The sequence below is a fragment of the Mytilus galloprovincialis genome, chromosome 7, assembly GCF_965363235.1.
Source record: "Mytilus galloprovincialis chromosome 7, xbMytGall1.hap1.1, whole genome shotgun sequence".
Classification (NCBI taxonomy): Eukaryota; Metazoa; Mollusca; class Bivalvia; order Mytilida; family Mytilidae; genus Mytilus; species Mytilus galloprovincialis.
The window spans coordinates 6720648-6744425 of record NC_134844.1 but is presented as its reverse complement, the minus strand read 5'-3'; the positions used below and the strand labels follow the sequence as shown (position 1 = coordinate 6744425).

The window sequence follows — 23778 nt, the reverse complement described above, 5'->3', positions numbered from 1 at the left end:
ATTCTTATATTGTGGTTAATAACTTCGACCATTCGTCAGCTGTGCGCTTTTAATTACGTATATTGTCGATAAGCTATAAGAGTTAAACAGATTTTATTTTTTCCCAGAATTCAATAAATCGGGCTAATACGTCACGACCCACTCGAGAATTCAACCAAAAAAGTTACAAATACTTGATTTTCTCCGTTACTAGAAGGAATATAAATTTAAAACTTTGCAAATGTGTTTTTTATGTTAAGATGAACATAATTAGATGATAAGTAAAAAATCGCGGAATTTCCCTTTAAGGTGGTACTACAGGGAGATAACTCTGAAAAAATCAGCTGAACATTAAATCACATTCTATTGTTAAGGAAATATCAATTATAATAATTCTTTAATTAAAGAAGGTTAAACAGTTAGCTATAACACTTATCTTCCCTGAGGCCCTCATGAAGTACTATGAAATATAACAAACAATTACAAGATAATCATACAAACACAGTCACATATAAGAAAAATCAAATTTAAAATTGTTATGACATACACAATTTTCAAAACATTTAAATAATTACAAATCCATATAGTATCAAGTTTCTCAATGATCAAAATTAGTATTTGTCAAACTGCTATTATCCAAAGAAAACTTCTGATAAAGTGAGTGTTTTTTGATATTTTGATATTTTTGGGGAAAGACGGCTTCAAGCCGTCAATTCCCTAATGTGGTTGGCCAAAGTTCCATGCCCTCACGTCAATCATTTTGTTTTAATAGTTTGGAAACCCCCTTAAAATATCGTACTGAAATTGATGACAATGAGAACAGATTGACTTTAAACACTTATTTTACACATTTTCCTTCTGTTTCTCGCGGAATTATCGTATATTGAGCTTTCCCTTACACTATATACGTTTCTGTTACAGTCCGGAAAAATCAGTACTACGAAACATTCTAAATATATCTAACCTAGTGACGTCATTGTTGGAAATTGCTACACTACACAGGGATATCCTTTATTCATTAAAAAGACATTATAAAAATCATTCACAGTTAATTTGTGTACTAATTTGAAATCCGTATTTGTTTAATATAAACCTAATGATGTTTGCTGTAGTGTAGATGATTCACACACCAGCATACAATGCTTTAATCTGAGGCTATAGGTAATTTGTAGGTCAACTTTCGCGGTAAACAATGTCAATGGGGATACATGAGATTGGGGAGAGAAACGGCAGTTTTCATTCTTTCTGTAAAGTTCTGTTTTTAGAATCTTCCTCCAATTCAGGAGCACCTCAATTGATGAGTAATTATCCACTTATTTAATCAAAGTAAATGTATCTTAACACTTAAAATGTGACATTTAGTATATGATAAGTAGTCGTCAATTAAAGAATAATTTTGTGTACCAACATAACTATTGCAATGGTTAAAAAAATGTTAAAAAAATAAAATGTTGCTTTTTGTATTTTTAACCTATTGAGATTGGGGAGAGCAACTGCAGTTTTTATTCTTTCTGTAATGTTATGTTTTTAGAATCTTTCTCCAATTCAGGAGCACCTCAATTGATGAGTAATTACCCACTAAAATGAAAGCTAATGTATCTGAACACTAAAAATTTGACATTAAGTATATGTAAAAGTAGTCTTCAATTAAAGAATAATTTTGTATACCAACATAATTATTGTAATGGTAAATTTTTTTTCATTTTTTTTTTTAAATGTTGCTTTTTGTAGTTTAAGCTATTTATCATGAAATTTACAAATATATCAAAATGTGGGATCTGGAAGCAAACTTCACACAACTTATATAAATCATATTGGATTTTATAAGTACATGTATCCCTGTGATGAGAGTTGTAACTGGGAACTTTATTAATGGAAAATTAAAACTGAATAGATTTTTCAGTCCTCACTTTCTTGAGAAAAAAAAAAAAATCTTGAGAGTACTGTCACAAAAAAATGAGAATGGTCCCAGCCTGCCTTTCAGTGGTACATAATGAAAAATTCTAAAATATATTGTAGTAGCTGTTAAATTCAATTGAGTTTTAGATAACTAACTCCCAACTTTAATCAAATGTTTTGATTTAGAAGGTGCAGATCTCATTGGTCCAAATTGTCTCTATGATGAATTCTTGACTAAGGAAATGAAATAACAATAAACAACAATTAGTTTCATTATTGTCAACCTTTGTATATGTTCTAGTTGTTCTTTTGCTCATTCTTTGTTTGTAGACTATCAAAAGATACCCCCTCAAAAAATAGAAACAATGGCCGTCTTTTCCCTCAGAGCTCTTCAGCTCTTTGATTTTTTAAAGGGTCAAATAAAAATTTTGAGAATTAAACAAGCTAAATTAACTTTAGTCAAGATGTTTGGTACATTTGTACTACCTTAATACAACTACACCAATCAAATCTATCTACCCAGTAGAAGGACTAACAATTTTCTAAGTTTTAATTGTTCATTAAGAAAGCCTATACTAACAGATTAAATATAATTAAATCATTGGTGCAGAAGTGAAGATGTTTCTATAGAACTTTTTAATTTGCTTATGTTTACAGTATGTGGGACCATTGATCATTGTAACTACAGAAGATGTACTACCTCTAGCAATCAGATCTGTGAATGGTGTGATGGGGAAATAAAACCAAACACATATTGGAGAGCTTACACAAGACATCTTGATAATACAAAATGTCAAAGTAAGTAGAGTTATTCCCCTTAGTCACACCAAAACTGGGTTTTCTTCAGTTTCCAGATGGGGACTAGAGAACCACTAAACCAAAGAGTGTCAGAGTAAACAAAGTTTTGAGAAAAGTTAACAAATAATTAAGAATAAATATATTAATTCTCAGAATTGTAAATATTAAACGACTTAAAGTGTTACATTTCCAATTAATGCTGAGGAAGAATACACCATATCGCTACTATGATTTGGAAATATGTTCCGCTTGAACTTTCGATGTCATACAACAATCACTTTTCCATTGTGGCGTCATATATTTTTTAAATTCTTTATGACTTCAAAATTTTACGAGAACTTTTGTGATTTCCACTGTTGATTTTTACTTTCTACAGCAGATTGGTAACTGTCTAAATTTCTTTACATTGTGTTCCCAATTTTTATTTCATGTATGAATTACATCATCGTCATTTGATCTACGAGAAACCTCTCCTAAACGTCTAGCTGCTTTGGATGACAACTTGTTTACAAATATTTTTTGATTGACAGGTTACAGGAAGTTAAACTCTGGGGCTTGATATGGATTTCGACGGCTGATATCGATATTGGCCCCGAGAGCTGATAACCAACCTAGACTTCCGGCTATTATTGGCCATGCAAAAACATACATATCAGTAATAAATATGTGATTATCTGAATTATCACACCCATCTGCGATCTCTTTGTTGTTACCTGAATCATGTGACACAGTATTCTATTTTTGCAGAGGCTTGTTCATGGAGAACAGATAGTACTCGATGTTACCCTGGAACTTGTACTAATGAACTCGCCAGTGGTTGTGTGTGTGCTGATAACTTTAGTGGAACACATTGTGAAAACAGTGAGTATATTGGGCAGGGGCACAGGTCTTTATATTATAGAACATATAGATATACTTGATGTTCCCTTTAAATAAGTATTTACTAGATAATGTTTTGTACAAAATATTCTTAGGACACATGAACCAACATATTATTTTATTTTGGACTAATAAACTTGACTTCAAGGTATACACATTTTGGAATGAGATCTTCAGATGAACCTAATGAACCATGACATGATTCAAGAGTTTAAAAAGGGGGACAATGACAAATTATGTTATAATTTTAATTTATTTTATCTTTTTTATTGAAAGTGTAAATTTTCTGTCATAATAATAAGGGAACATTTTTCACATGAATCTGTCATCATCGTCACATGCAGGCCATCATAGAAAATATTGTTATAATTTTTCACATTTTATCCAATGAATGTCAGCTAGTCCTTCATTTATTTAAAACACTAAAAACTCACATGCATTTAAAACAAGAAAAAAACACACATTATAAATTTACATGTCTTGTATTTTAAAATAAATATCCCTGATTGAAAGAAAGTAATTTTTAATTTAATTATTCAGTTGACAACACACCAACAATAGAGTATAATCACTGTAAATTTTCTGACAATGGAGGACATCATGTTCTAGAGAATGATCCAAACTGGGTCACTACTGGCCATTCAACTATTTGGACAAACTTTGCTGCATATAGTAGTATTTCAGTAGTTGAAACAGCAAAGTATTTGCAGCCAGCTGATAACAGAGATGCTCAACATTACGTGAAATATTTCCGAGTTGGTGTCATTGAGGAAAAAGCAACTCTCTCATATTACAAAGGTATTTTTTAATGAGTTTTGTTTAAGTGGCTTTCATAGGGCAGCTTAATATATGTGGTTTCAACTAATTGTATACTTATTGAAACAGGTAATAAATGATGTCATAAATGATTGATTGATTGCTAGTGTTAAATGCCACATAGGTCATAGGGACTGTCAGCTATATTATGACTGAATGTTTTGTTGATGGAGAAAGCTGGAATTTCAGAGAGAACCAGCTAGAGACCTTCATCAGGAAAACTTATTTGAATAAACAAATTTGGTTTTAACTCATTCTCCTCTAGTTTGTTTCTCGTGCAATTATTGTATTTACATTTCTCCCTTTTTTTATTTATACCCTTTAAAATTAGCAAATATTAGTACTAGTATAATGAAATATCCAAAAAATATCATATGATACCTGAAAAATACAAACAATGGCCCTCTTTTCCCTGAGAGCTCCCCTGCTCTTTGATTTAAGATTACTTTTGGTTTATTGATGCTGTATAACACTCCTTCAATGGTTTTTGTAAGTGTATATATTTACATTGAAGGAGGGTTGACACTGTTGCACTCCTGTTTGTTTTGTCTGGTGGATAATAAGTTGTCTCATTGGCAATCATTCCACATCTCTTTAATTTTACATACTATGACATATATCAGATTCATGACTAATCAACTCTCTGTTTTATGAATACTTACATATTTTAAACATAATGGACTAGAATGAATTTTTTAACAGACCAATTTGAATTGAACTTCATGCTATATAACCCTGACCAAAATGTTGCAACAGATAGAATATCATTCAATTCCTATAGTATAATGATTGTGTTTATAGGCTCGACATATGTTTCCAAACAGACAAAGACATGTAATGGTATGGATAGGAATCAACCTGTAGATTTTAAAGAATGCAGCTTTTCCTTTAACGTTTGGTCCTTTACTCATAATGATAGGTATGTATATATAAGTGTGGTATACAGACTTGTTAATTAAATGGTTACTTTTTTCTTACAGTAATTTGAGAAATCAATGTTTTATTCTGTTAGACAGGAAGAGGCTGACTCTTGGGTAGTTCTTCGGGACATTTCTAGATGGTCTACCTAATGATCTTAAACTAACCCTCCCAAACCTGACTCCGGGGAGTTCTTCAGAACATTTCTAGATTGTCTATCTGATGAACTAAAACTAACCCTTCAAAAGCTGACTCCTGGGTAGTTCTTCAGGACATTTCTAGATGGTCTACCTGATGAACTAAAACTAACCCTTCAAAAGCTGACTCCTGGGTAGTTCTTCAGGACATTTCTAGATGGTCTACCTGATGAACTAAAACTAACCCTTCAAAAGCTGACTCCTGGGTAGTTCTTCAGGACATTTCTAGATGGTCTACCTGATGAACTAAAACTAACCCTTCAAAAGCTGACTCCGGGGAGTTCTTCAGGACATTTCTAGTTGGTCTACCTGATGAACTAAAACTAACCCTTCAAAAGCTGACTCCGGGGAGTTCTTCAGGACATTTCTAGTTGGTCTATCTGATGAACTAAAACTAACCCTTCAAAAGCTGACTCCGGGGAGTTCTTCAGGACATTTCTAGTTGGTCTACCTGATGAACTAAAACTAACCCTTCCAAAGCTGACTCCTGGGTAGTTCTTCAGGACATTTCTAGATGGTCTACCTGATGAACTAAAACTAACCCTTCAAAAGCTGACTCCGGGGAGTTCTTCAGGACATTTCTAGTTGGTCTACCTGATGAACTAAAACTAACCCTTCAAAAGCTGACTCCGGGGAGTTCTTCAGGACATTTCTAGTTGGTCTATCTGATGAACTAAAACTAACCCTTCAAAAGCTGACTCCGGGGAGTTCTTCAGGACATTTCTAGTTGGTCTACCTGATGAACTAAAACTAACCCTTCAAAAGCTGACTCCGGGGAGTTCTTCAGGACATTTCTAGTTGGTCTACCTGATGAACTAAAACTAACCCTTCCAAAGCTGACTCCTGGGTAGTTCTTCAGGACATTTCTAGATGGTCTATCTGATGAACTAAAACTAACCCTTCCAAAGCTGACTCAGGGGTAGTTCTTCAGGACATTTCTAGATGGTCTATCTGATGAACTAAAACTAACCCTTCAAAAGCTGACTCCTGGGTAGTTTTTCAGGAAATTACTAGATGATCTACCTGATGAACTAAAACTAACCCTTCCAAAGCTGACTCCTGGGTATTTCTTCAGGACATTTTATAGATGGTCTACCTGATGAACTAAAACTAACCCTTCCAAAGCTGACTCCTGGGTAGTTCTTCAGGACATTACTAGATGGTCTACCTGATGGACTAAAACTAACCCTTCCAAAGCTGACTCCTGGGTAGTTCTTCAGGACATTTCTAGTTGGTCTATCTGATGAACTAAAACTTACCCTTCAAAAGCTGACTCCGGGGAGTTCTTCAGGACATTTCTAGTTGGTCTACCTGATGAACTAAAACTAACCCTTCCAAAGCTGACTCCTGGGTAGTTCTTCAGGACATTTCTAGATGGTCTACCTGATGAACTAAAACTAACCCTTCAAAAGCTGACTCAGGGGTAGTTCTTCAGGACATTTCTAGTTGGTCTATCTGATGAACTAAAACTAACCCTTCCAAAGCTGACTCAGGGGTAGTTCTTCAGGACATTTCTAGATGGTCTATCTGATGAACTAAAACTAACCCTTCCAAAGCTGACTCAGGGGTAGTTCTTCAGGACATTTCTAGATGGTCTATCTGATGAACTAAAACTAACCCTTCAAAAGCTGGCTCCTGGGTAGTTTTTCAGGAAATTACTAGATGATCTACCTGATGAACTAAAACTAACCCTTCCAAAGCTGACTCCTGGGTATTTCTTCAGGACATTTTATAGATGGTCTACCTGATGAACTAAAACTAACCCTTCAAAAGCTGACTCCTGGGTAGTTCTTCAGGACATTACTAGATGGTCTACCTGATGGACTAAAACTAACCCTTCCAAAGCTGACTCCTGGGTAGTTCTTCAGGACATTTCTAGATGGTCTATCTGATGAACTAAAACTAACCCTTCAAAAGCTGACTCCTGGGTAGTTTTTCAGAACATTTCTAGATGGTCTATCTGATGAACTAAAACTTACCCTTCAAAAGCTGACTCCGGCGAGTTCTTCAGGACATTTCTAGTTGGTCTACCTGATGAACTAAAACTAACCCTTCCAAAGCTGACTCCTGGGTAGTTCTTCAGGACATTTCTAGATGGTCTATCTGATGAACTAAAACTTACCCTTCAAAAGCTGACTCCGGGGAGTTCTTCAGGACATTTCTAGATGGTCTATCTGATGAACTAAAACTAACCCTTCCAAAGCTGACTCAGGGGTAGTTCTTCAGGACATTTCTAGATGGTCTATCTGATGAACTAAAACTAACCCTTCCAAAGCTGACTCCGGGGTAGTTCTTCAGGACATTTCTAGATGGTCTATCTGATGAACTAAACCTAACCCTTCCAAAGCTGACTCAGGGGTAGTTCTTCAGGACATTTCTAGATGGTCTATCTGATGAACTAAAACTAACCCTTCCAAAGCTGACTCCGGGGTAGTTCTTCAGGACATTTCTAGATGGTCTATCTGATGAACTAAACCTAACCCTTCCAAAGCTGACTCAGGGGTAGTTCTTCAGGACATTTCTAGTTGGTCTATCTGATGAACTAAAACTTACCCTTCCAATACTACACTATTCATAATATTGATATATTTATGTTGCCAATTCTTTAAATTGAACATTTTATCAATAAATAAAATAATGGGGTACTTGTCAGTGAGACTGTTTGACAGCAACTCATCAACACTAAACAAGCAAGGTTTCTTAAAGTTGTGAGTTTGATGTTTGTGAAAATGTCAACTGTCAGAAAGTATAGAAAAACTATCTACAACTTAAATATGTTGTCCGAAATCATGTTGATTTGTAAATCATTTTCCAGAGTAGTCGCTGAATTCTCCTCGACCAATGGAGGTTATGTGAGTGTGGCCAACCGTGACTCTAGTTCCTACGATTCTGTGAAGAAGACTTATTATTATTCTGGACAAACCCTGACACGGGAGTTTGAGTTCCATTGGGATTTAGAGAACCCATACCATTGCTCTGTGATGTCAGGAACTTCATGTACTCCGTTTCTAGATATTGTAGATGATTTAACTGAAAATGTAAGTATTGGTCGTCATCATGTATTGTAGTGCTACAAGGAATCTTAATTAGTATGCAGGGTATCTAATCAGTATAAACTTCCAAAGTACAATTACAACTAATTACTGTAAATATAAAAAAAGAAGATGTGGTGTGAATGCCAATGAGACAACTCTCCACAATAGGCCTAAATGACACAGAAATTAACAACTATAGGTCACTGTACGGCCTTCATAAATTAACAAAGCCCATACCACATAGCCAGCTATAAAAGGCCCCCAAATGACAATGTAAAACAATTCAAACCAGAAAACTAACGGCCTTATTTATGTACAAAAAATGAATGAAAAACAAATAAGTAACACATCAACAAACGACAACCACTGAACTACAGGCTCCTGACTTGGGACAGGCACATACGTACATAATATGGCGGGATTAAACATGTAAGTGGGATCCCAACCCTCCCCTTACCTGGGACAGTGGTATAACAGTACAGTATAAGAATTTCAGAAATGTTTGCAATGTATTTGTTACTGCTTTGATAGCTGTATATCAATGATAATCGGGTAGAAAATAGTTCTTTATCAATTATTCCATAAGTTCTAAAAATAGAGAATATCAGTAGTTAACATAGTTATATCTAGGAAAAATATGTTTGTATAGAGGTTAACATATAAAAAAGAAGATGTGGTATGATTGCCAATGAGACAACTATCCACAAAAGACCAAAATAACACAGACATTAACAACTATAGGTCATCATACGGCCTTCAACAATGAGCAAAGCCCATACCGCATAGTGAGCTATAAAAGGCCCCGATAAGACAATGTAAAACAATTCAAACGAGAAAACTAACTGCCTTATTTATGTAAAAAAATGAACGTAAAACAAATATGTAACACAAAAACAAACGACAACCACTGAATTACAGGCTCCTGACTTGGGACAGGCACATACATAAATAATGTGGCGGGGCTAAACATGTTAGCGGGATCCCAACCCTCCCCCTAACCTGGGACAGTAACAACCATCACCATTAAGTTTTTTTTTAAAGTTGTCAGTAAAAAAGGACATGGAAATAAATTATTGGGAACCTAATAATAGATTTTCATTTCTCTTGGCATCAGTTGTTTAAATGCTAGTGTATATATGTATCTGTTGTAGTCTAATCTAAGTTTTACATGGGGAGGATGGTCAGATGACTTAGCAGGATTAGATCATTATGAGTATGACCTGTTTGACCTTGGAGTGGATGGTTCAACATTGATTGATGGCGCTGGTTCTGGTGGATCTTTAATCTCATCAAATAAAAATGTAGCAATCACTGAATCCTCTGTAAGTACAAGTTACCAATCACTGAATCCTCTAAGGCAGCAACCATTTGATTTTCTGGGGGGGGGGGCTATGGTTTTTTTTTCTGTGCAAACTTTTTTTTTCGCCTTCGGCGAAGAACAATCTATTTTTTTTAGCGACAAACCGAAGACAATTTTTTTCTTTCAATTTTAGCATTACATATAGTGGCAGCTGAGGGTGAAACAAACAATTTTTTTTACTCAGGGTCCAAAACAAATTATTTTTTTTCACCAAAACCTGGAAACAAACTTTTTTTTCCAAAAAAACCATAGCCCCCCCCCCCCCCCCAGAAAATCAAATGGTTGCTGCCTAAGTACAAGTTTACCAATCACTGAATCCTCTGTAAGTACAAGTTTACCAATCACTGAATCCTCTAAGTACAAGTGTACCAATCACTGAATCCTCTAAGTACAAGTTTACCAATCACTGAATCCTCTGTAAGTACAAGTGTACCAATCACTGAATCCTCTGTAAGTACAAGTGTACCAATCACTGAATCCTCTAAGTACAAGTGTACCAATCACTGAATCCTCTCTAAGTACAAGTTTACCAATCACTTAATCCTCTGTAAGTACAAGTGTACCAATCACTGAATCCTCTGTAAGTACAAGTTTACCAATCACTGAATCCTCTAAGTACAAGTAATTACCAATTAGTGCATATTCTGTCAGTACAAGAGTGCCAATTATTGAATCCTGTAAGTACATGTGTACCAATCACTGAATCCTCTAAGTACAAGTTTACCAATCACTGAATCCTCTAAGTACAAGTTTACCAATCACTGAATCCTCTAAGTACAAGTTACCAATTAGTGCATATTCTGTCAGTACAAGAGTGCCAATTATTGAATCCTGTAAGTACATGTGTACCAATCACTGAATCCTCTAAGTACAAGTTTACCAATCACTGAATCCTCTAAGTACAAGTTACCAATTAGTGCATATTCTGTCAGTACAAGAGTACCAATCATTGAATCCTGTAAGTACATGTGTACCAATCACTGAATCCTCTAAGTACAAGTTTACCAATCACTGAATCCTCTAAGTACAAGTTACCAATTAGTGCATATTCTGTCAGTACAAGAGTGCCAATTATTGAATCCTGTAAGTACATGTGTACCAATCACTGAATCCTCTAAGTACAAGTTTACCAATCACTGAATCCTCTAAGTACAAGTTTACCAATCACTGAATCCTCCAAGTACAAGTTTACCAATCACTGCATATTCTGTCAGTACAAGAGTACCAATCATTGAATCCTCTTGAAGAAAAGTGTTCCTAATACTTGGTAGGAATGTATTTTCTATACAATATGAAAATAAGAAGATGTGGTATGATTGCCAATGAGACAACTCTCCAACCAAGACGAAATGATGTAGAAGTTAGCCAGTATAGTTACAACCCTAAAAAATAAGCACAATCCAGGTCATATATATATCAAGTTATTTGAATCCAAGAAAACAAAGTATAAAAATCAGTTGAAATGGGTTTAACTCAAAATGATAAAAAGTACAAAACCATTAAGTCCAGATCTAAGAGTACTCATAGTTAATGAAAGCAAGTTCAAAGTCAATAACAACTAACAAAATATGCATCTGTTGCTGCAAAATTATTGATACCATTGTTCTTGTTCTTTATGCAGTATTTTGATTCATACATTTGTTAATCATTTAAATTATTTTTGTGTGATGTGTATATATTTTGGCCTATGACAATCAAAACTCTAACATGCTAAAAAACTGTAAAATATAAGGGTTTCTACACAACATAAAACCAGAATTTATTTGTTGATGATAACTTGAACTGTTTGTTGAATGTTGTATTTTAGGGATCTGTTGTTTTGACGGAACTTTGAATTGTTTGTTGTATTTTAGGGATCTGTAGTTTTGACAAAACCTTGAATTGTTTGTTGTATTTTAGGGATCTGTAGTTTTGACGGAACCTTGAATTGTTTGTTGTATTTTAGGGATCTGTGGTTTTGACCGAACCTTGAATTGTTTGTTGTATTTTAGGGATCTGTAGTTTTGACCGAACCTTGAATTGTTTGTTGTATTTTAGGGATCTGTAGTTTTGACCGAACTTTGAATTGTTTGTTGTATTTTAGGGATCTGTGGTTTTGACCGAACTTTGAATTGTTTGTTGTATTTTAGGGATCTGTAGTTTTGACCCAACCTTGAATTGTTTGTTGTATTTTAGGGATCTGTAGTTTTGACCGAACCTTGAATTGTTTGTTGTATTTTAGGGATCTGTAGTTTTGACTGAACCTTGAATTGTTTGTTGTATTTTAGGGATCTGTGGTTTTGACCGAACCTTGAATTGTTTGTTGTATTTTAGGGATCTGTAGTTTTGAACCAACCTTGAATTGTTTGTTGTATTTTAGGGATCTGTAGTTTTGACCGAACCTTGAATTGTTTGTTGTATTTTAGGGATCTGTAGTTTTGACCGAACCTTGAATTGTTTGTTGTATTTTAGGGATCTGTAGTTTTGACAAAACCTTGAATTGTTTGTTGTGTTTAAGGGATCTGTAGTTTTGACCAAAACTTGAACCGTTGTTGTGTTTGAGGGATCTGTAGTTTTGACTGAACCTTGAATTGTTTGTTGTGTTTTAAGGATCTGTAGTTTTGACAGAACCTTGAATTGTTTGTTGTGTTTTAGGGATCTGTAGTTTTGACCGAAACTTGAACCGTTGTTCTGTTTTAGGGATCTGTAGTTTTGACAGAACCTTGAATTGTTTGTTGTGTTTTAGGGATCTGTAGTTTTGACCGAAACTTGAACCGTTGTTGTGTTTTAGGGATCTGTAGTTTTGACCGAACCTTGAATTGTTTGTTGTGTTTTAAGTATCTGTAGTTTTGACCGAACCTTGTATTGTTTGTTGTGTTTTAAGGATCTGTAGTTTTGACTGAACCTTGAATTGTTTGTTGTGTTTTAGGGATCTGTAGTTTTGACTGAACCTTGAATTGTTTGTTGTGTTTTAGGGATCTGTAGTTTTGACGGAACCTGGAATGTATTCCCTACATCTTATTGCTTATGATAAAGCTGGAAATTTTAAAACAGGCAGAAATCTTTTCCTGTATGATGACAAGTCTGTGGTGGATATCCAGGGCAATCAGCCGACATACTGTTCAACTGCTTCTAAAGATACATCATACACTTGGGTTACTACGGATACAAACCAGGTCAAGGTCGATTGGAAAGATAGATTTATAAATATCAGACATAAAAAAAATAAATGGTTGAACCTTGTACAGACATATGCACCAAATAAAATTGTGGTGTATGAAGACTTGTATGGAGACAGAACTAATGTTCAAATAAATAATGTGCACGGTAAGATTTAGGATGTAACAGGAATTATTAGGGCGGAACAATAATAAATAATGTGCACGGTAAGATTTAGGATGTAACAGGATTCATTAGGGCGGAACAATAATTAATAATGTGCACGGTAAGATTTAGGATGTAACAGGATTCATTAGGGCGGAACAATAATTAATAATGTGCACGGTAAGATTTAGGATGTAACAGGATTCATTAGGGCAGAACAATAATAAATAATGTGCACGGTAAGATTTAAGTGTAACAGGATTCATTAGGGCGGAACAATAATAAATAATGTGCACGGTAAGATTTAGGATGTAACAGGAATTATTAGGGCGGAACAATAATTAATAATGTGTACGGTAAGATTTAGAATGTAACAGGATTCATTAGGGCGGAACTATAATTAATAATGTGTACGGTAAGATTTAGAATGTAACAGGATTCATTAGGGCGGAACTATAATTAATAATGTGTACGGTAAGATTTAGAATGTAACAGGATTCATTAGGGCGGAACTATTATTAATAATGTGTACGGTAAGATTTAGGATGTAACAGGATTCATTAGGGTTGAACAATAATTAATAATGTGCACGGTAAGATTTAGGATGTAACAGGATTCATTAGGGCAGAACAATAATTAATAATGTGCACGGTAAGATTTAGGATGTAACAGGATTCATTAGGGCGGAACAATAATTAATAATGTGCACAGTAAGATTTAGGATGTAACAGGATTCATTAGGGCGGAACAATAATTAATAATGTGCACGGTAAGATTTAGGATGTAACAGGATTCATTAGGGCGGAACAATAATTAATAATGTGCAATGTAAGATTTAGGATGTAACAGGATTCATTAGGGCGGAACAATAATTAATAATGTGCACGGTAAGATTTAGAATGTAACAGGATTCATTAGGGCGGAACTATAATTAATAATGTGTACGGTAAGATTTAGAATGTAACAGGATTCATTAGGGCGGAACTATAATTAATAATGTGTACGGTAAGATTTAGAATGTAACAGGATTCATTAGGGCGGAACAATAATTAATAATGTGTACGGTAAGATTTAGAATGTAACAGGATTCATTAGGGCGGAACTATAATTAATAATGTGTACGGTAAGATTTAGAATGTAACAGGATTCATTAGGGCGGAACTATAATTAATAATGTGTACGGTAAGATTTAGAATGTAACAGGATTCATTAGGGCGGAACTATTATTAATAATGTGTACGGTAAGATTTAGGATGTAACAGGATTCATTAGGGTTGAACAATAATTAATAATGTGCACGGTAAGATTTAGGATGTAACAGGATTCATTAGGGCAGAACAATAATTAATAATGTGCACGGTAAGATTTAGGATGTAACAGGATTCATTAGGGCGGAACAATAATTAATAATGTGCACAGTAAGATTTAGGATGTAACAGGATTCATTAGGGCGGAACAATAATTAATAATGTGCACGGTAAGATTTAGGATGTAACAGGATTCATTAGGGCGGAACAATAATTAATAATGTGCAATGTAAGATTTAGGATGTAACAGGATTCATTAGGGCGGAACAATAATTAATAATGTGCACGGTAAGATTTAGAATGTAACAGGATTCATTAGGGCGGAACAATAATTAATAATGTGCACGGTAAGATTTAGGATGTAACAGGATTCATTAGGGCGGAACAATAATTAATAATGTGCACGGTAAGATTTAGGATGTAACAGGAATTATTAGGGCGGAACAATAATTAATAAAACTGTATAAGAGATATGGTTATATCTTAAAAACTTCTAAATTTGGTTTAATTACCACACCTTTTATACTGTAGTCTATTTGTTATGGATGTACTTAGCTGTTTTTTGAAGTATAATCATAAGAAAAGATTAGGCAAATGTCTCCATTAATTAATGTTAAAAAATTTACAAATCAAATACAACATGTACAATTTGCACATTCCAGTAAACATTTAAATCTTTGCTGATCATATTTGTAATATTTAACAAGATATAACTATTGGATGCTAACTGAATACTGATGTGAGTTTTAAATGCTTTGACAGTATATTTATAGTTGGTCTGTGTGATTGAGTTTTAAATGCTTTGACAGTATATTTATAGTTGGTCTGTGTGATACTGTTGCAGCCACTACTTGATCCTCATATTATAGATTTAGATCTTAAACAATGTTTTTGGCATAATTTTTTGGAATTTTGGGTCCACAATGCTCTTTAACTTTGTACTTGTTTGGCTTTATAACTATTTTGATGTGAGCGTCACTGATGAGTCTTATGTAGAGGAAACGCGCGTCTGGCGCATTAAATTATAAGTCTGGTACCATTGATAACTATTTGTATGTCAGTAATTTTTAAAGCAATTGCTTTTATGCTATCGCGTATGGCCATCTTTGTGACCCAGATCAGAGACTCCGCCCATATCAAGCCATAGTATTTTGTTAAACAGGCTCCTGGTCTGTCATTCTTTAACACCTATGTATGTTTTCTAATGCAATACATAGCTTGAAACTTTAAAAAAACGTTAGTGGATTTAAGAAGTTTCAGAATATGTTCTTGTAGATGTATTTTTGTATTTAAAGGGTCAACCGTTTGACTATCAAATAACATAGAAGTCCGAGTGAAAAAAAGTACATTTTTATAACTGCGATTCCGTTTTCCGCCGTTCGTACGATGTTTCAACAAAATATGGATTCATTTCAGTTGTTGATTTAGTATTGAAAATTTAACTGAATTATCTCCTATTAAATACGGTTTTATATGTTTAATTTGTGTTTCTTTAAGAGGTCAGGTGCTCTTGTTCATTCATAAAATTATTGTTCATTCATACATTTATCGTAAAATCAAAATCACTACACAGGTTAATGCGTAGTGTCAAATGATTACCTGTAATCTAAAAATAGACAAACTTTGTTTGCGCAAATAATTTAGCGGAACGAAACCCTTGTTGAAAACACATAACAATAAGTTCGTTTTCCTTTCCTGTCAAACTCCGTAATATTTATCGATCACCTTACTAATGAAATGGACCCGTCCAAACGTAGTAGATGCCAAGTCGGTCCAGATGAAGAGATATTTCAATTTGGAATTTTCTAGTTACATAGATTGAAAAAAAGTACGTCTTTTTAAATATCATGATCAAAACTGGGAATGCATAACAAATGTCAGATGAAACCATTATCCTCGTCTTTTCAGTGAACAAGTCTACTCTGGACACCGTGTTAGCAATTTTATTTCACATGTTTTCGAAATATTGAAGATCATTTTTCGCAATGTTTCCTGAAAATTGATAAATGTCAAAGCAACGTAGAGCTGTTTGTTCTTGTTCGTATAATAAAATTGAGAATGGAAATGGGGAATGTGTCAAAGAGACAACAACCCGACGATAGAAAAACATACAACAGCAGAAGGTCACCAACAGGTCTTCAATGCAGCGAAAAATTCCCGCACCCGGAGGCGTCCTTCAACTGGCCCTAAACAATACATCAGTGATAACGATTTAATGTCATGTTTGTCCGTGATGACCCCCCCCCTTTTCGGGATTGCATGAGAATTATAGTTATCTCGTACCCACATGCACTTGTTTCTATCCATAGGAAGGTCGGCTATCCATATAAAACTATTTTGGATAGAAACAAGTGCCTGTGCTCGTACCGCATCAGAAGGACATACATGTATATCAACTGAGCAATAATGTTTGGAACTTAGTTTTAAAAATGATGACAAAGTACCATTATGAAAATATTTTTATTAAGCTGAAATATATATTTATTCTTTACATGTTTATGTCTTGTAAGATATTTTATTTCTTTCCCGTTTTTTAACATTTGCGTCTGGAAAGTTGAAATGTTTTAACTTAATCATTTGTGTTAATGGTTAAATATAAATTAATAATGAAAATTGTAAAAATTAAATCAATAAAGGAAATTATTGCCCAGTTACAAACACTACCAGGGGATAATCCATGATGATTTCTTTTTGAGTTATATGTTTCAGCACATGTATATTTGACCCCAACTTTAGCCAGGTAAACGTGTTGTCTCCATGTGAAATATAAAACATATTAAAAATGACTTTCTGCTAAAGTCTTTTATTTATATAAAGTTAAAACCTTCTTACTTCTAACTAGACAACACTCATGTCAGGTTTAATTATTATATATATGTGGATGAAAAATAAAAGTCCCCAAACATTAACATGACAGCAATTGCTTTTACAGCCTTTAAGGCTTTGATTTTATTTTGAAGTGTTTTTATTTCAGCCATTGTTGATTTCCAAGTATCATACCAGGTTAACAGTAGTGACTCAATAACTACAAGTGTCAAGGACTCACGACCTTTCATCTCTGTCTCCAATATAAATAATCAGTATGACATCCTGACATTAGACTGGGCTGATGGAGACCAACTGACAGCTACAGTTAAAGCTATTGATATACTGGACAAGACTAACCAAGAAACAATCGTAGTGTACAGAGATGCCACGCCTCCTATTGTAGAAAACTTATGGTTAACAATAGGGGATAGATTAAATGTTAGCGTCCACAGTTTTGAGGATTTTACAAAGATGACGTAAGTAGTTTTTAAGACAAAACTTGGGGTCATTATGTTTTTTGTTGATGTGTGTGTCTGTTCATCTGTCCTTCCATTTGTACCTCTGTGACGCTTCAGGTTTAAGTTTTTGGTCAAGTTGAAATCCAATCAACTTGTCACTTAGTTCATATGTTCCCTAGCATATGACCTTATTAATTTTAATGCCCAATTAGAGTTTTGACCCCAATTTCATGGTCCACTGAACATAGAAAATCATAGTGCAAGTGGGGCATGAACACATTCTTGTGGTTTATTTTTTCCCCCTTTCTGTTTTTTAATGCTATTTATTCTATAAATTACAGTTTATTTAATTGTTTGGTTCCTAGAGAACAGGTACTTAGGTTTCACACTTTATTGTCATCAGTCCAAACAACGATAAGTTTGAAAGTAAAGAGAAGAGGTATAACTGGACAATAACTAAAGACCAGAAGATGGGCATTGAACAAATCATCATTTAATTTTTATGTCAATCTCATATTTATTTAATTTATATTTTCAACGTCATGCATTGATTTGCTGTGTTTCAGCATGTTTAGTAACTACCAAATTCAAATCTCAGTTTTGGGTGTGTGGAGTAGTTGTCTAGCTTAGTAGACAGTACTTTTTAATGTGTGAAGTAGTTGTCTAGCTTAGTAGACAGTACTTTTTAATAAGCTTGATTTATTTATCCACAGGATTGAATGGGAAGCCTACGATGTACACAGTGGCTTGGATTCTGTGTATTGGAGATTATATGACAGTAAAACTGAAGTTCTTCATGGACATGAAGATATAATAGCTCAGGGACATTCTTCTGTAAGTTATAACATGAAGATATAATAGCTCAGGGTCATTCTTCTGTAAGTTATAACATGAAGATATAATAGCTCAGGGACATTCGTCTGTAAGTTATAGCATGAAGATATAATAGCTCAGGGACATTCTCCTGTAAGTTATAACATGAAGATATAATAGCTCAGGGACATTCTCCTGTAAGTTATAACATGAAGATATAATAGCTCAGGGACATTCTTCTGTAAGTTATAACATGAAGATATAATAGCTCAGGGACATTCTTCTGTAAGTTATAACATGAAGATATAATAGCTCAGGGTCATTCTTCTGTAAGTTATAACATGAAGATATAATAGCTCAGGGTCATTCTTCTGTAAGTTATAACATGAAGATATAATAGCTCAGGGACATTCTTCTGTAAGTTATAACATGAAGATATAATAGCCCAGGGTCATTCTTCTGTAAGTTATAACATGAAGATATAATAGCTCAGGGACATTCTTCTGTAAGTTATAACATGAAGATATAATAGCTCAGGGACATTCTTCTGTAAGTTATAACATGAAGATATAATAGCTCAGGGACATTCTTCTGTAAGTTATAACATGAAGATATAATAGCTCAGGGACATTCTTCTGTAAGTTATAACATGAAGATATAATAGCTCAGGAACATTCTTCTGTAAGTTATAACATGAAGATATAATAGCTCAGGGACATTCTTCTGTAAGTTATAACATGAAGATATAATAGCTCAGGGACATTCTTCTGTAAGTTATAACATGAAGATATAATAGCTCAGGGACATTCTTCTGTAAGTTATAACATGAAGATATAATAGCTCAGGGTCATTCTCCTGTAAGTTATAACATGGAAGATATAATAGCTCAGGGACATTCTTCTGTAAGTTATAACATGGAAGATATAATAGCTCAGGGTCATTCTTCTGTAAGTTATAACATGAAGATATAATAGCTCAGGGACATTCTCCTGTAAGTTATAACATGAAGATATAATAGCTCAGGGTCATTCTTCTGTAAGTTATAACATGAAGATATAATAGCTCAGGGTCATTCTTCTGTAAGTTATAACATGAAGATATAATAGCTCAGGGTCATTCTTCTGTAAGTTATAACATGAAGATATAATAGCTCAGGGACATTCTTCTGTAAGTTATCACATGAAGATATAATAGCTCAGGGTCATTCTTCTGTAAGTTATAATATGAAGATATAATAGCTCAGGGTCAATCTTCTGTAAGTTATAAATACATACAATTATAAAGAAGGAAATACACAAGAGCAGAGTGTCTGTGATAAGAAAATTGCTTAGCTGATAATACTTAGGTGAAAGCATATGGATAACAGATAAGAAACAAATCCTAGAAGTAGGAATAGGAAAGCCTTGAGCTGTTGATAATGCTTAAAGTCATGCTGGCAACTACAGTTTGTAGCAGCTGCTGGTTGAATACCTTTAAAAATGTTTAAAAATCAGAAACAACTCTTTAACTAACAGGTTGCCTTAATTAATTATTGGTCATGGAAGGTTTTTCTCTCAAAGTTGATTCAGAAATCACTTTGAAAACCCTTTGAAATATCCAGTATGCCATTGACATACCATATATAGGTATAAGAAGATATGGTATGAGTGCCGATGAGACAACTCTCCATCCAAGTCACAATTTGTAAAAGTAAACCATTATAGCCCTAGGCCAAAGTACATTCTCCAACATAGAGCCTTGGCTCACACCGAACAGCAAGCTATAATGGGCCCTCAAAATGACTAGTGTAAAACCATTCAGTTGGGGAAACCAATGGTCTAATCTATATTAAAAAAGAGAAACTTTTATTATACAATATATTAGTTATTGCACTGGAACAAGGTTAACGCCATACTCATGAAATTGATCTATAACTTGTGCATGTAGAATATTTTTTTCTGGTAATTTAGGAATGTGTTTTTGAATTTAAGAAGATTGACATATCTTGAAAATATTTTTATTCCAGTTGTTTTGTTGTCAATTATATATGGTGGCTTAGAGATTTATTTGGGTTTAGACCAGAGTATTCAAGGATTCTCTTTGTTATTTCAGAATTTGACACATTGTGAGGATACATACAGTGATTATGCAAGGGGAGCTAACTGCTACTGTACACCATTCCAGGGATGTTTCCATCGTCATTTCCAAATTAAACCAGAAATAAAACAAAATGGAGGACTGATAGTTAATAAAGATAAAGGGACACATGAATATGATTATTTTATAGAGATATCTGTCACAAGTATTGCTAAACTCACCACTGTTCTGACTAGAAAGGTTATTATAATGGGTTAAGACAGCGCAATACAAAATGTTGCCACAAACACAATGATTATCACAAGATGTTTTCAGATTATGCAAATGTGTGCCAAAAACTGAGTATTGGGCTAATGCATTATTTAAAAAATAAATGAGTATTGGGCTAATGCATTATTAAAAAAAATGAGTATTGGGCTAATGCATTATTAAAAAAAATGAGTATTGGGCTAATGCATTATTAAAAAAAAATGAGTAATCATGGGCTAATGCATTATTAAAAAAAAATGAGTATTGGGCTAATGCATTATTTAAAAAAAAAATGAGTATTGGGCTAATGAATTATTAAAAAAAATGAGTATCGGGCTAATGCATTATTTTAAAAAAAAATGAGTATTGTGCTAATGAATTATTAAAAAAAATGAGTATTGGGCTAATGCATTATTTTAAAAAAAAATTAGTATTGGGGTAATGCATTATTTAAAAAAAAAAAGAGTATTGGGCTAATGAATTATTAAAAAAAATGAGTATCGGGCCAATGGATTATTTTAAAAAAATGAGTAATGGGCTAATGCATTATTAAAAAAAATGAGTATTGGCCTAATGAATTATTAAAAAAAAATGAGTATTGGGCTAATGCATTATTAAAAAAAAATGAGTAATGGGCTAATGAATTATTAAAAAAATGAGTAATGGGCTAATGCATTATTTAAAAAAAAATGAGTAATGGGCTAATGCATTATTAAAAAAAAATGAGTATTGGGCTAATGAATTATTAAAAAAAAATGAGTATTGGGCTAATGCATTATTTAAAAAAAAATGAGTATTGGGCTAATGAATTATTAAAAAAAAATAAGTATTGGGCTAATGCATTATTTAAAAAAAAAATTAGTATTGGGCTAATGCATTATTTAAAAAAAATGAGTAATGGGCTAATGAATTATTAAAAAAAAATGAGTATTGGGCTAATGAATTATTAAAAAAAATGAGTATTGGGCTAATGCATTATTTAAAAAAAATGATGCAAAACTTGTCATTCTCATTTAATAATTTTTCAGCAGCTTGTTTTGTGTAAAGGAACATTTCTGTTTTATTATTGGACAATATAGGAGGTCACCTGATTGTGTTTGCTGTCTTATTCCTTTTCCTCTATTATCTATATGTGACCCACCATGACATTTGCAGGCTTATAAGAGGTAGAACGTCATTGTTAGAAAAATTATAAACATGATAAATATCGAGATTCAATGAAATACGTATTGTGAAGAAGAGATAAATACTTTCCTTGGCTTTTTTTTTGCGGACGCCGAACTATACATCATATTTAAGTTTTGAAGAAGTTTTAGTTTATCGTTTGTAGTGAAAAATATTTGAATCTACATTTTAAATTGATACAAAAAAAAATGAAATTTCTGCTCTATAGATTCCTTTCATAAATGAAGTCTGAAATATATCCATAATAAATGTACCGTATCAAATGCATATAAGAGAACACCTACTTATAAACTGTTACGCGTCGCATACTATGTAAAGAGACATGCATAATAATTCTAAATAAAAAAAAGGAATTCTTAGAGCTTACTTTGACAAAGGAGTAAGTTCGATAACGGCCATATTTGGCCCCAATTATAAAGTTCAATGTTACAAGACGAAAAACGTTTTAAGTTGATTTAAAGACATGGGAGAAAGTTGAATTGAACAATTTTTGGCAAAGTTTAATTCTAACACGTTGATTTTTACATCCCAAAAAGGTCATAATAGGAGATTTTGATGAAATTTGACAAAATCGGCTGGATTTCAACGAAGTTTATGACCAGGAAACATAGAGCGCAGGCGTTGACAAACTTGATATTCAAATAAGACATGTGAAATGTCTTCACAAACATTATTTTAAAAGATATTTGTTGTCGACGTATGCGCTCTATGTTTCCTGTCCAATAATCTATGGAAATTTACCGATTTTCTTTGATTTTTTCTAGGACAATCAATATGAGTACAACTTGTGACGTCATAATAAAACGCAGGAATGTTAATTTTCAACAAAAAGGCTTATTTCCTATCTAGTCACTGTTTTAGCTATAATTTATTGTGATATTGGTCAATAAATCCTAAATTGAAATTTACGCTAATAAAGGGGGCCATTTTAGGACCTTACCGAACCTACTCCTTTTAAACATATTTCAACAAGTTTAAATTACATGTTCTAAAATAGAGCTACAAACAAAACAAAAATGCTCTGCTCTATAAAGATTTTCTTTCATAAATGAAGTCTGAAATATATCCATAATAAATTCACCGTATCAAATGCATATATATATGAGAGAACACCTCATAAACTGTTATACGTCGCATACTATGTTTAGAGACATGCATAATAAATCTTAATTAAAAAGTTTACTTTGACAAATTTTAAACTAACTTCATTTCAACAAGTTTAAATTACATGTTCTAAAATAGAGATAAGAATTGTTTGTATTGTAGTAAATTTAAGTCTTTGATATTTTATTCAGATACACTATTGAACATCACTAAGAGCCAATAAATACAATAATTTTGTGTTTTATAAATTAGTGCCTTCAATAAATAAAAGTCGTCATAAAACAGTCTCATTTTCATACCGATATTCGAAATGACTCGTTGCTTTTACAACAAATATGTCATTAAAACATGACTAGATCTTCTAGATAAATATACTAAAAGCAAATTTTAGTCAATGTACCCTCCTAAGCCTTGAAGTGGCTAGTCACATATAGTTAACGGCGTTTTCTCACAATGACTTTCTACCTCCATAAGCCTGGATATGTCGTTGCTGGTCACATATATGTCATATATTTAAATTTTCAGTAAAGACTTAATAATTTCTATGTTGTTTATGGAACAATCTACACAACCTAGCCATTTGAGCCTTTGATC

The 23778-nt window shown here is 33.4% G+C and overlaps 1 protein-coding gene across 1 annotated transcript in view; it reads left to right on the top strand.

Annotated features, from left to right (window-relative positions):
* The window catches only part of LOC143082217 (uncharacterized), an 89989-nt gene that overhangs the window by 17877 nt on the left and 48334 nt on the right, over positions 1 to 23778 (top strand). The window contains exons 5-14 of the mRNA XM_076257803.1: positions 2536 to 2676; positions 3424 to 3537; positions 4096 to 4353; positions 5173 to 5290; positions 8302 to 8524; positions 9673 to 9843; positions 12836 to 13187; positions 17466 to 17775; positions 18471 to 18591; positions 20662 to 20886. Of these exons, the coding sequence (XP_076113918.1) occupies positions 2536 to 2676; positions 3424 to 3537; positions 4096 to 4353; positions 5173 to 5290; positions 8302 to 8524; positions 9673 to 9843; positions 12836 to 13187; positions 17466 to 17775; positions 18471 to 18591; positions 20662 to 20886 (2033 nt within the window). The remainder of the gene's footprint in view (positions 1 to 2535; positions 2677 to 3423; positions 3538 to 4095; positions 4354 to 5172; positions 5291 to 8301; positions 8525 to 9672; positions 9844 to 12835; positions 13188 to 17465; positions 17776 to 18470; positions 18592 to 20661; positions 20887 to 23778) is intronic.